The sequence below is a fragment of the Elaeis guineensis genome, chromosome 15 (genome assembly GCF_000442705.2).
Source record: "Elaeis guineensis isolate ETL-2024a chromosome 15, EG11, whole genome shotgun sequence".
In the NCBI taxonomy this organism is placed as follows: domain Eukaryota; kingdom Viridiplantae; phylum Streptophyta; class Magnoliopsida; order Arecales; family Arecaceae; genus Elaeis; species Elaeis guineensis.
This window is the reverse complement of record NC_026007.2, coordinates 72,715,857-72,730,594: the sequence shown is the minus strand read 5'-3', so window position 1 is coordinate 72,730,594 and position 14,738 is coordinate 72,715,857. Positions and strand designations below refer to the sequence as shown.

Sequence of the window (14,738 nt, the reverse complement as noted above, 5' to 3'; positions counted from 1 at the left end):
TGTTTGGATATTTGATGGTAAATACTGGATCGGGTTTGCTATTCCATCTATGGTAACATTTACTTCATCTTTTAAATGATCATGTGCTTCTAGGAGATGGAATTTATTTTCGGCATGTAAGCAATGTTCTTTTATTTTCTTTGGTTGTTCATCATTGACAAGATGTATTTATAACATGGTTGTGGTTCCTTAATCCTTTAAACATAGAGATTGTTGGTCATTTTTTTTGACAAATAGTTCCTTTTCCTAGGAGGTTCCTGGATATTGTTTCAACTTTTCAAGATGGAAGTTCATTCCATTGTTGCTGGTTCCTTTGACTATTCAGTTGTTTTTTATTATTTGGGATGTCTTGAAAATAACACCCATTCATTGTAGGCAAGTGGATGACAAGCTTGTCCATTCTTTATAAGGCTAAATAATGGTCAATCAGTTAGTTTTTGGAAGATATCCCTTTGTTTTGCTGTTGCACAGGTCATGGTGCTAACTGCTAAGTCTGATATTCTGCGGGGTGGTTTTGTTTCAAGGATTATCCCCAATGCAGTCGATGGACTGGTTTCATAAGCAGGGGTCATTTCTGTTGGCTGCTGCATTGGGTTTGTGTCTGTTTTGAGGATGGTCATCGGATAGCCCAGGTAACCTAGGAGCTAGCTTTGAGCCCATGCTACTCCCTGTGTGCCCAGTGATTGGTCAGGCAATTGACATATGAAATTCAATTATCTCTTTCTAATTGTATAATTAGTTTTAGGTCTAGCATCTCAACATGCATCATTGTCCAGTGACAAGGGGTGTATAGATACCTAGGTATGTCATTACCATACTGAACCAGGTAGTACAGGGCGTATCATACCATATACCAGTACCGTGCCAGTTCGATACTAGTATATTGTATAGGGGGTGTACTAGTATATGGTGTACCGACACTTAGCATGCCAAAATGGCCCCTGTATCGATATAGTGATAGGATGACATCGGTATTGGGTCTGGTACCAAGATGGTGTACCTTAATAGGTACTCTAACAACTAAACACACTTTCAACTTCAAAGGCATGGTTCAATTTGTGAATTTATGCTAGTGTGAAACATAATAGAGATAATAAAATATACAGTTGTTTTATCTGGGACGGTAGAGTTTGCAGAGCTTCTTTGGTCATTTAACTTTCTAGAGCCTACAGCAGTGCATCAAGGATTTAATTGAAAAGACTTTCTAGGGTCATTTGATTTTTTTTTTTTAAATAGTTTTTCTTTTAATATGGTGAAGATTTTTAGAGAAAATTCACTTTAAAATGGTTCGCTTGTCCCACTCCCCCCATTTGTTTTGCATAAACGTCCTGTTTGAACTTTACTGGACCATTCCTACCCTCAAATGAATGCACAGATCTTTAGCTTATAAATACATACATATTGATGGTGAATGCACTCATAATACTTATTGATGCATATGCAGAAATAGCAGTCATCAGGGGTGTGGTATAATGGTCCCATCAAGTCTAACATGAACTTTTTCTGCAGAAAGTATTGGTGGTCTTTTTGTGCAGATGTGCAAATAAAGTGGCCTTTTATCTTAAACTTTTAACATATCTAACTTCACTTTAGTATCATTATGTCATAGATACGAAAGTGTTTTCCTGTTGTTTGGACCCTAAAGAAACCACATTCCATTTCCTGTATATTTTGAATGTGTACATGATCATGTGTGTGTGTGCGCATGGATGTACTTCCATCTCAGCATATAAATAACTGATTGCTTGGTGAAAATGTAACATAGAGATCACCTGACTGCCAGGCAACCCAGAAGCTTAAATAGTCCCAAGAAAAGCCTAAACGATCACCAACATCATTGAGTGCTCAGGAGAAGCTGCTGGGCCTTATAAGGTCCATCTATTGTCCAGATGCCCAGGCAGTTGACCATAGAAAAAAGGGTTAAAACAAGATTGATAAATCCAAATATTAACTTTTTTTTTTTTGAAGATTTTTCTGCTTTATGTGTGTACTGATGGTTAGCTACATAGATTCTTGATATGCCATTTTGACTTGAAGAATTATGTTAACTTGGCTAGTTTAACTGTGTTTGAACTTCTAGATATGTATTAAATGGCGATTGAAGAAAAATATATTTTGTTGAGCTATTTGCGGCAAGTGTGAAGTGACTGAAACCTGATCATCTACCTTTAGTCTATTAGAGCTTTACATGTCTGTTGCAGCCTGTGTAACATCAGGCCCTAGTCTTACTTCACCATGATTTTTGCTCCTTACAGACCAGACCACTGCAAAAACGTTCAGCACAGAATTCTCTTGGTAGTCTACCAAAACAAGAGTTGGTCAAAGGAGATGCTAAATCTAGAAAATCAATCAGCAGAACTGCCTATCAGCAATTTTCTGCAATGGCTGACAGGGATCTTTCAGCTCATCAATCAGAGAGTAGGCAAGGTGATACTGCTATGAATTCTTCATCCACTTCCTGTGGTAACTTAAATTCATCAGGAAAAGTAGCAAGTTCCTCCTCAAAAATGAATGATGTGCATGTTAGTGTATCCAAGATGGACAGTGGACCTCTCAAACCCTTGGATGACACTGTAGAAGCGCCTGATGCTTTCCCTAAAGAGCAAAAGAGATTTGCTTCAGCTGAAGAACGAGATAGATCGAACAAACAAAGGAAAGGAGACATGGACGGAAAGGATGGTGAGGCTATGGAAGTTCGATTATCTGATAAAAATAGAATTTTTGATGCCAGATCAATGGATAAATCTCACTTTTCAGATCATGAGAGGCCTAAAATTGAAGAACAAAGTCCCATTAGGCCTGTGGATAAGCATTCTGATAAATCTAGAGATAAAACTATTGAAAGATATGATAAAGACCACAGGGAAAACTTGGATCGGCCTGATAAGAGCCATGGTGTGGACATTCTTGAGAAATCAAGAGATAGGTCAATTGAAAGACATGGAAGAGAACGTTCTGTTGAAAGAGTGCAGGAGAGAGCAGCAGATAGGAATATAGATAGGTCTGTTGATAAATCTAGAGATGACAGAAGCAAAGATGATAGGAATAAATCGCGACACAATGAGGCTCCCATGGATAAGGTGCATTCCGATGAGCGTTTTCATGGACAAGGTTTGCCGCTGCCACCTCCACTACCTCCAAGTTTTGTTCCCCAATCTGTCGGTGGTAGTCAAAGAGATGAAGACCCTGAAAGAAGGGTCGGTAACACTAGACACACACAGCATCTGTTGCCTAGGCATGATGAAAAAGAATGTAGGCGCTCAGAGGAGAATGTTTTAGCATCACAGAATGATGCAAAACATAGAAGAGATGATGAGTGTCGAGAAAACAAGTGGGAGGAACAAGGAGATGTGCCAAATAAGGTACATCTGTAACTTCATCATTTGCAGTTGTTTTTACATCATTGTTCTTTATTCATTTATACCTACGCAATTGCATGTATAAGAGGTCAGTGTATGTGGCTTTATGGAATTATGATAGCAGAATGTCTTGGATAATGTGTCTCATATTTGTTGACACAATATGCAAACCTGTGTCAATCTAGGACATTAATACGAGTTTTTCCTGTGAACATGAACATGCACCAAGTGGCAATTACAATTAGTCCTATTATAATTATTTTTTACTGGTCTACGCATGTGACCAATAGTTGACATATGATAGGTAACTTGAAACATAGATGTCTTTGAAATAATTTTCTTCAAAGTGCAAGCCAGAAAAGAGCATAAAAATAGCATCACGGACACCACTTATTGGCGTTAGATTTGTGGCATATATTTACAATTCTCACTAACCTTTATGAAATGGATGGATTAGTATTCGAATCAAAATTTTTAATTGAGGGAAACAAAATAGGTAGCTGAGCAACCGCATGGCCAGAATTTTATTAGAAAATGGATGTTTTGAAGTGGGGGTTACTCTTCACACAACACCAGTTGCGACAAGCACTGTCAACATAGGAATATGGATGTTAGCGATCAACATGTTTGATCCAAAATGTTTCGCTATTTGCGGCTTGTCTCTATAAATTATTCTTGGTATCATTTGTCACCTCAAGTCATCACAACTATATCAAGAAATGTTTTTAATTGCCTCCGTCCATATTGAAGGTTTTAAACACATGAAAATATTTTCAGGACCATTTCGTCAAGCTATCATTGGTGTCCTGATTTTCTAAATTTATGCCTGTAAGAGTTGTGGAAGTTTTTGAAAAATTTATCTTTATTTTTCAATACTACATCTTGTGGTCATTGAAAAGACCAATATATATGTTCAGTTTATCATGTTGGCAGAAGCTGCTATATCATGGATTTATTGCTGCTTTTTGGATGATACAGACAGGGCTTACCTTCATGGATACATGTTATATCTCTATGCCAGTTTGGTAATATGAACTGTAATGTGAATTTACTAACTACGTATCTGACAAGAGAAAAAGGAGTTGGGTAAAAAAGTTTGTTGAACTAATTTTAAACATAATTTAATATACTTTAGATAACGTTTACGTATGTTGGATAGTATGTCTTCTTACATTCTAGAAGTACAAATTTGTGTGAGAGATGTGATTCATCTTTGGCCTTACGAAGGCTGCGGAATGCCTTCTTTAGTTGTAGCAGGGCGACCTGACAAACAATTAATGTGCAAGGAATGAGGTACTTATATGCTCTCTTTGTAAGAGTAAGGTTTATAGCAATAGGTGGACGCTCATCCCTAGTTTTTCTGAGATCTTCAAATGAGGATTTCAGGTCTTTTTGGTGTTGGAGAATGGAAAGGAGGGCTTGATGTGGGTTTTATAAGAGGAATGAGGTACAAACGAGTATTTTCCTTTCCTATATGACAGATTTAGACATGTAGGAAGATCATTTCTAGCAAGAATATGGATAATTCAATTGTCTTAAAACAAATTTATAAGCAGATACAGGCAATGCTGAGTTTTCATGGTAACAAAGTTGTAAATACTTTTTTTTGTTCATTTGTTTGCTCTTAAGAGGTTGAAAGCTCAGTTTCTTGAAGGATTTGATAATTTTCATAAGTAGGTCCAAACATGGTTACTCATTGGTAGGGGATGCAGAAGCAGATTCAGATGCAGGAGTGGTGAAGTGATGCTTTCAAATAATTTTGAATTTAGTGTCTAAGAAGTAGATGTGGGTGTGAGATTTTGGAGATATTCCAAAGCGGGTGTGGCTAAAACATTCCAGATACTGTTTGCTAAAGTTTTGATATGGGGGCAAATGTCTTAAAACACATTATTCTATGAAGTACAAGAGGATTAGATTGATTAGTTCTTGTCTGAGATGCAAAAGAATGTGAATTTTCTCATCTCTATTTAAATAAAGGTTATTCATTAAATCTTTTTTTTTAAACATAAATATTGTCAAAATTATGATATCCAATTCTGCTTATAGGAGTAATGCATATTCTATAGTTGAATAAAGATCTAAGAATGAAATATAGATAACTTTTTGATACCTGTGTGCGACTCTAATTATCTTAGGGAGAGTCGGATTTAATTTAACCTTGAACATATTGTATCTTGATTGAACTATTTTTAGTTTAATGAACACTTAAGTGAGATTTCATGCAAAATTTATGTTGTTTAGTATTTTATTGAAATTGAATTATTAAAGTGAATTGAAGACATTTTCTAGATGTAATGAAAAATATTAGGGTAGGGCCTATTTGGTTATTGCTTTTGTTTTATGTTTTTGCTTTCAAAATCCAAGAAGAACATTGAACTTGACTAAACAAATATGTATGATGAAACCTTTTGTTTTCTAGAGTTGTTGGTAAAAACTTTAGAGCTTTTGGCAGCAAAGATCTATTGCTTTCAAAAAAAGTATAAACAAGGAATGACAAAAGTTCCATGCATATGCTATCTCCAACAACAATCTCCATGAAGTATTTTGCTTATTTGTAGGAAAGCAAAAGCATAATGATGGCAACAATACCAAACAGAGCCTAAATCTCCCCACTTTTCTGTAGGGTTAGTAGATAATTTCTCTAGTAATGTGATAGGGAAGATTTATTGTTGATAGGATAATATATTGAAAGATAATCTTCTCTTTTAAACTTGTGATAGCGCTGATCCTGCAGATTTCAGGAATCCGGCATTGTGACTATTGTCATCTCTCCATGTTGGGATGTTTAGATTGTGTGAAATAAGCTTCGTTGAGTAGGTGTAGATGAACAATTTAATACTAGAAAACCACGAAGGATGTGCTTTATTGGACATGCATTGTTCGAATGTGGTTATGTTGACCTTATGCTTATGATGTGATGGATTTCCATGTTTTTGTCTAAACCTTTCTGGCTGCAGCTTCATGAAGTATTATGTTGTTCAAGGAGTTGGAATTAGGTTCAGTTTGGTTGCGAAGAAAATGAAATAAAAGAAACGTAAATTACCAGAAGAATATATAAGTAAATTTAGAATCTTGTGTTTGATTGGACTGACAAATTGTGGGGAAAGTTATTGGGGTATGGAGGAGTTATCCTAGTCTATGTGGCTTTTGTTACTCTCTCTCTCTCTCTCTAGTAGTATTGAGCAGAAATTTTGGGCGTCTTATGATAATTTGGCTCTCTATTTTTTCTCTTGCCAAATAATATGAAAGGCGATTCTGCTCTACCTTTCTTTTCTCTCACCTTCTCAACCAGACTTAGCCCTAAGATTGCAGGCATACAATTGCTTCATTATGACCCTTTCTGCTGTGGTATCTAGTCCCTGGAAATATGCCGTGTCATCTGTGAGCCTAATTATTCTATATTATGATGTGTTTGCTCTTAATTTATATTATTTTTCTGCCTCCTATCAGCCTCATAGCCCTGCATCTTTTTTTCCTTTCTTTTCTCTCTCTTTTTTTTTTTTTAGGAAAAGATTGCAACAAAGTCCAGTCCTCAAGGACAAAGTTGTGTGGATCTAAGTTGCAAGGAGTCATACACTTACCATTTGATTATATGCTAATTGTTTATTTTATGTTTAGTGGGGAAAAAAGTAGTTTCTCTATCCAAAGATACTTTAACATTTATGATGCTTCTGTAGGTAGAAGAGAGGGACAGAGAGAAGGGGAATGTACTGAAGGATGATACGGACCCTACTGCAGCCCCCAAGCGGCGAAAGCTTAAAAGGGACCATACATCCTCTTCTGAAGCTGGTGGGAAGTATTTACCATTTGTTCCGGGACCGCCGCCACCACCAAGACTAGCATTGGGGATATCTCAATCGTTTGATGCAAGAGAAAGGGGAGATAGAAAAGGGATTATGGTGCAGCATCGAGCTGTTTACATGGATGAAGTTCCAAGGGTGCATGGCAAAGAAGCCGCAAGCAAGATCAATCGTCGGGAGACTGATCAGTATCCTTGACTACTGAATTACCACTTTTATCTTTTACGGTCTTATGTTGCACCATCCTATTTAGTGTGGCAGCCTTGTGTTGTCAGGTGATTGAAATGACATCTCTTTTCATTTTTCACTGAAGCATTTCAATACTTTTCACGTTTTTGCAGAAAAATGTTTTAGTTGTAGAATAGTGAGGTGAGTTTTCATCATAATTAAAGCTTATGTTATCGCTATGCACTCCTTTTTCCGTTACAGGAGCAGAACCAATATCCACCCCTTTTTAAGTCAATGTGTGTTATATGAAGGTTGAGTGTCATGATTTTTGTGAACTCACATTATCTTTTAATTCACTCGACTTTCTTCACCCTCTTCTTTTATGCTTTCATTTGGTAATGCTTATAAATTTCTTCCAAATGAAAGTACAATTTCCTTTGAGATTTTTCCCTTGATGGGAATCAGAGAATTGAAATTTTCCAACGTGAAGGTGATGTCCATCATACAGAGCAACGTGCATGTGCATTCTGTTTTGTATTTTGCAGGTTACATGCATGCACATTTATTGCTGAGTGCAATCATGAATATGGTTTTCCTTGACCACCATTTTGGCCATAACCTGTAATCCTTTTTTAGATGAAAAACCTGAAACAACATGAATTTCATCATTTGTATGTGACTTCCACAAAGATGTGATAATTGTTGCATGGATTGAATGAGTTGGCTTGATTGAAGTTTGAGTCAATTGACCCTAGTTAAAATTGAGAGATCAGGACAGGTTCGATAGATCCGTTAAGTAATTTAGTCGACCTAGCAAATCTTGTGTTAACATGAAAAAAATTATAAAAAAATCTTGGGTTGACACTACAGAGTTTTCTGTCAGATGACATTTATGTTTCAGTTTTATCAAGTTATGTTTCTATCTTTTTTTTCCATATTTTTGGTTGTACTTCTGAGTCTTGAGACGTATCTGAGCAACTTCATTTCATCTGTATGTGCAAATATATTTTTTGTGGATTGCACGTCCTTGACCTGTCAAACTTCAGGATATATGAAAGAGAGTGGGAAGAAGAGAAGCGAAGGACTGAAGCTAAGAGGAAGCATCGGAAGTAGACATCAGTCTGGAGAGGATCACAAGAGATTATTTATTGGTTGGATAGAGTTATTGAGCACCTATACGGGCGGCAACTATATGACTGGCTTGGGCAGGGAAGTGCAGCTGTCATTTAGGTTTCCACTATGATTTTTGGCAGTAGTGTTCAGACAGAAGCATCTAATGCAGATGCATGATGTTAGCTTGGGTAGGCAAAGTTGGTCCATTACAGTGGTCTTTATTGATCATGGATACCAGAAAAGCCTGGAGTATGTCCTAATATATGATTGGAGATCTTCAGATTCAGTGTAGCAGATCTTAAAATATAGCGCATGTGGCTTTGCAAATCAGAATCTGCAGAAGATTGGGACTTGCAAATGCTTGTGGCACTCAGCGTGCACACCTATGTGATAAAGATTTTGAAATACAGAAGGAAACCTTATTTGACATTAATGTAATTATAACTTTGGCTTCTTACATAATATAACATTTTTATCTTCTAGTGTTCATGCAGTCATCCACAGCTCTTGTGAAGTAAGTGTTTCCCTGCTTTCGTTGTGTCAAATATGATGTGTTTGTAGTTTTGGTTATACTACTTGTAGACTGTTCTAAAGCAAAATCTTTCAAAATGATTAATTCTGGGGGGACTGGGTATATTCTGCTGTAAATCTGGGTTCGTTAACTCCATTTGCTGGTTAGCTGCAGAACCCTGCTTGTTTTCTTGTAAGCTGTGTATATTTTTTCTCTGATGCGATGATCCAACGGAGAATAAAAGCATTTGACAGCCGGTCCCTATGGGCACGGATGTTAAATAACCGTACTTGCAGCTTCATATCTGGACAGTGGGGTATTCTTACTGCTGTTAATCAAGGTACTGGTTATTGATAAAGAACCAATTGGAAGAAGCGAAATTCTTTGTTTACCGTTTGCAGTGTAGAAAATTTAATGTGCAGTGCATCATCTTGTTTAATTGATCCATATGGCATTCTCATGGCTTGATATGATCGGATGTTTGAAGATAAAAATAAAATGAAAATGGTGTGTTATTTTATCATCAAATATATTTAATATATGTAATAATTTATTTTTTAAATTTAATGTGATGAATTTTTTTTTTAAAAATGATGTTTTTATTATTTTGTAGTTTGATTAGATATTTTGAATGTTGTTCTTCTTTCTTTTTTTTTCTTTCATTTTGTAAAATTTGTCTGTTTAAAAAAAAAATTTTCAATCATAATTGTGTCTGATGCGGAAGGAAAAATTTTACTACTATAATTATGCGTTCAAGGTTTTTGATTAGTATTTAGATAATATTATCTATTCAAGTTATATGTCCCATCCATTGAGAGTAAATTGTTATTTGTAGATCTTTTATTAAATTTTTATGGTAGTTTTTTTTATTATAATAGTTTTTTGGAAGTTAAATGAACTTGTTACGTTGTGGGGAGTTTTTTTTTTTTAATTTTGAATGCTGCATGTATAAAAATTTTAATAGAAAGTCATATAATAAGTTAGGGTGTCATGATTTTTACGATATTATGTAGTGCAAATATCTTTCTAAGATAGTTTTGACATTATTATAGTATCTAAGGTCAAAATTATGATTTGCTAGATTAATATTACGGCATCCTGTAAGTAAAATACTATTCAGATATAATTTTTTTAATATTTTTATGATATTTAGAGTTAAAATTATATCATTGTAAATTAGTATTATGAAATTCTATAGGTACAATGCCTTTCGAAATTAGTTTTGTTAATATTATGACATCCTATATAAAAATTATAATATGTTAGATTAATATTAACAATATTCTGTAATACCTTTCAAGTATATTTTTGACATTTGTAAGGTATCTGCATCAAAATTATGATATTCGACATCAAAAGTATGATATTCTGTAGTTAAAATATTTTTTGACATTATTTTTGATAATATTATGATATTTTAGATTCAAATTATGATATTTTAAGTTAGTATTATGATATCTTATAGATAAAATAAAATTGAAATATTTTTTTTGATATTTTTTTGACATCTTGGGATAAAGTTGTGACATTCAATATTAAGATTATGACATTGTATGGTTAAAATACCTCAAGGTTTTGACAATATTATGTCATCTAATATCAAAATTATGACATACTAGGTCAATATTATGACATTCTGTAGGTAAAACATAAATTAGATATATTTTTTGACATTTTTATGACATCTTGTGATCAAATTATGACATTGTATGTTCAAATTTTGACATTCTGTTGGTTAAACGCCTTCCAAAATTAGTTTTGACAATATTATTACATCCGATATCAGATTTATGATATTATAAATTAATATTATGATATCCTATAGGTAAAATACCTTCGAAATATACTTCTTAACAATTTTATGATATTTTTTGTTAAAATTATTATATTTGGATATTAACATTATGACATTCTATAGGTAAAATATCTTTCAAAATAGATTTGACAATATTATGATATCTTAAATTAGAATTATGACATTGTAGATAATATTATGATATTCTGTATACAAAATATCTCAAAATGAATACTATTTAATATTTTTATAATATCTTGTGTCGAAATTATGGCATTATATGTTAAAATTATGTCATTCTATAGGTAAAAGGCCTCCCGCAGATAGTTTTGGAAATTATTATGATTTTTTGGTTCAAAATTATGACATTCGATATTAAACTTATGACATCTTATAGTTAAAAAGATTTTCTTATGTAATTTTGACAATATTATGATATCCTAGGTCAAATTTATGATATGCTAGATTCATATTATGACATCATGTAGCTAAAATACGTCACGTGTAAAATTTTTTATCATTTTTATGATATTTTAGATTAATATTATGATATTCTAGATTAATATTATGACATCGTGTAGGTAAAATTCTTCTTAAGTATACTTTTAGATAGTTTTATAACATTCTGTATCAAAATTATGATATTTTATTTATAAATTATGAGATCTTACAGATTAAATATTTTTTGAAGATAGTTTTGATAATATTATTATATTTTATATCAGAATTATAATATTATAAATTAATATTATGATATCTTGAATGTAAAGGATCGTGAAGTATACTTCTTGACAATTTTATGACATATTGGGTCAGAATTATTATATTTGATGTTAAAATTATGACATACTATCGGTAAAATATTTTCTGATGGTATTTTTGATAATATTATGATATAGTAGATCAAAATTATAATATTTTAGAAGTGCACCGTCTCGTCTGATTGGTCTGCATAGTGCCATCATGGCTGGATGTAATGTCTTCAAATTTTTTATATTTGACGGCATCATGCTCTACAGTGTCATTAGATCCGATCTTTTCAAAATAATGAAAAGATGCTTTTGCCTCCATTTTTTAGCAAAGAAATTGATCTATCTTCGTCTCTCTTCCAAAATACTGCTTTGTCTTCTCTCCACTCTAGTGACCGGCATTTTTTTCATTTTCTTTTTTTGGACAACCAGTGCATCTCAACGTCCTCATCTCTGCAGTTGAGGATAAATATTTTTTTTCTTCATTTTCTTCTTTCGGACAGTGTTCTCAGCTTATTGAGAGAGCATTTTCAGATAACCACATTTATTCAGTAATAACCCCTAAAAAGTTTGAGTTTAAAAGGTGTCGGAGAGAAGGCAACAAAGAAGAGGAGATGATCAAAGGGAGCACAGCAATGGTTGTTTACATGGGAGAGGATGCCCCTGCAACCTCTGGAAGAGATGAAATAACGGAAAGAGAAGAAGGTAAATTTCTTTTAAATATTAGGGCATCCATTTAGGATTTTCTAATGCCTCGATGTTTTCATAGGCAGTTCACTTTTAAATTTTACATTAACCAAGTATAACTTTCTTTCATTAACAATATGTCGTTTGTAGTTCACTTTTAGATACTTTTTTATCATTTTTATGGCATCTTGGGTTGGAATTATGATATTATAGGTTAAAATTATGACATCCTATAGCGAAAAAGTTTTTCGATGATAATTTTGATAATATTATAATATTGTATCCTAAAATTATGACATCGTATGTTAATATCATGACGTTTTATAGGTAAAAATTATCGAAATTCATACTTTTTATCAATTTTATGACGTCTTGGATCCAAATTATGATATTTTAAGTTAAAATTATAATATCGTATAGCTAAAAATACTCTCAAAGTAGGTTTTGACAATATCAAAATATCCTAGATCAAAATTATGATATTGTAGGTGAATATTATAACTTCATATAGGTAAAATATTTTAAAATTTATATATTTTATCAATTTTGTGACATCTTGTGTCGAAAATATGTATTTTATATTAAAATTATGACAGTCTGTAGGTAATCAGCCTTTCGATCATAGATTAGACAATATTATGACATTGTAGGTCAAAATTATGACATGTAGTTGAATATTATGAATTTCTATAGCTAAAAATACTCCCAAAGCAGGTTTTGACAATATTAAGATATCCTGAGCTAAAATTATGATATTGTAGATGAATATTATGACTTCGTGTCGGTAAAATATATCAAAATTTATATATTTTTTCAATTTTATGATATCTTGTGTCGATAATATAATATTTCATATTAAAATTATGACGGTCTGGAGGTAATCAATCTCTTTATTATAAATTAAGCAACATTATGACATCTTAGGCCAAAATTATGATATGTAGTTGAATATTATAAATTTCTATAGGTAAAACATCACAAAAGAGATATTTTTTTGTTAATTTTATGATATCCCATATTAGAATTATAATATTATAGGTTAAAATTATGACATCCTACGGTTAAAAACCCTTTCGATGATAATTTTGATAGTATTATTGATGCGGGACAATCCGGTGTCCGCACCAATTATGATATCATAGCTTAAAATTATGACATCGTAGGTTAATATCATGATACCGTATAGGTAAAACATCTCAGAATTCATATTTTTTTATCAATTTTATGACATCCTCGATCTAAATTATGATATTCTTGATTAAAATTATGATATCGTGTAGTCAAAAATTCTCCCAAAGTAGGTTTTGACAATATTAAGACATCATAGGCAAAGATTTTGATAAAATTAAGATATCCTATATCAAAATTATGATATTGTAAGTGATCTTCTATATTAAAATTATGACATCATCTGTCAAAATTATGATATCGTATGTTAAAATTATTACATCCTATTGAAAAATCACCTCCCAGAGATAGTCTTTGTTCCATAAAAATATAATGATATTATATTTCTAAATTATGACAATGTAAGTTTAAATTATGACATCCTGTTGGCAGTATTCCTCTTGAAGTGTAATTTCTGACAATGTTATGATATCATAGTCCTTTGAATGACATGATGTTTGTTACTTTGACTTCTTATTGTTGACTATCCAATTCTTTATTACAGGATCAAGTTAAGTTCCCTTCAGGATTTTTCGAAGCAAGACTCCAATTTTTAAGAATTCTTGTAAACCTATAGTGTATGTTGAAAATATGTAGAAAATAGGCTTTTCTCCTGCACACATAATTTTTTTTTATTGACTCTTCTCGCATAAATATTATAGTGTATGTTGTGATTCCAAAACTGACTCTTCTCGCATAAATATTATAGAAATTGCACACATCGATTACTGAATTGAACTTCATTCCAATATGAAGATCAACAATATCATTGTTTAAATGTGGTGCCATAGAAAAAGATGGATTCTCAAGAGAACCATCACATGATGTTATAAGATTGTCAAAATAATCTTTGAAAGGTATTTTACCTACAGGATGTCAAAACCAGGATGTTATAAAAATATAAAAATAATATATTTCAGAGATGTTAGAGGAACATGATATCATAATATTAACATATAATGTCATAATTTTGATATAAGATATAATAATATTGTTAAAACTATATATAGGATATATTTTATCTACAGAATATCATAATTTTTGATATAAAATATCAGAAATTTGATCTATTATGTCATAATATTGTCAAAAGACTGTTCGGAAGATGTTTTATCTATAGGATGTCATAATTTTAATATAAAATATCATAATTTCAAATCCAGATATCACAAAAATATCAAACATGGATACTTGAAAGATGTATTACTTACAGCATATCATAATATTAATGTAGCATATTATAAATTTGATCTATTATGTCATAATATTGTCAAAATTATCTTTGAAAGGCGTTTAACCTATAGAATATCATAATTTTCACATAAAATTTCATAATTTTGACTTATATAGTATGTCATAAAAATATAATAAAATATACTTCGAAGGAGT

General features: G+C 32.3%; 1 protein-coding gene across 4 annotated transcripts in view; it reads left to right on the top strand.

Annotated features, from left to right (window-relative positions):
- Positions 1-8,937, top strand: part of LOC105058689 (THO complex subunit 2) — a 32,192-nt gene extending 23,255 nt beyond the window's left edge. For 2 of the 4 annotated variants that reach the window (XM_073249150.1, XM_073249151.1), the window contains 3 exons: positions 2,256-3,362; positions 7,037-7,347; positions 8,374-8,937. In XM_073249150.1, coding sequence (XP_073105251.1) covers positions 2,256-3,362; positions 7,037-7,347; positions 8,374-8,440 — 1,485 coding nt within the window. In that variant the 3' untranslated portion in view covers positions 8,441-8,937. Of the gene's footprint in view, positions 1-2,255; positions 3,363-7,036; positions 7,358-8,373 lie in introns of those variants that run through there. The other 2 variants (XM_073249152.1, XM_073249149.1) reach the window with 2 other exon arrangements.
- Positions 8,938-14,738: the final 5,801 nt, after the last annotated feature.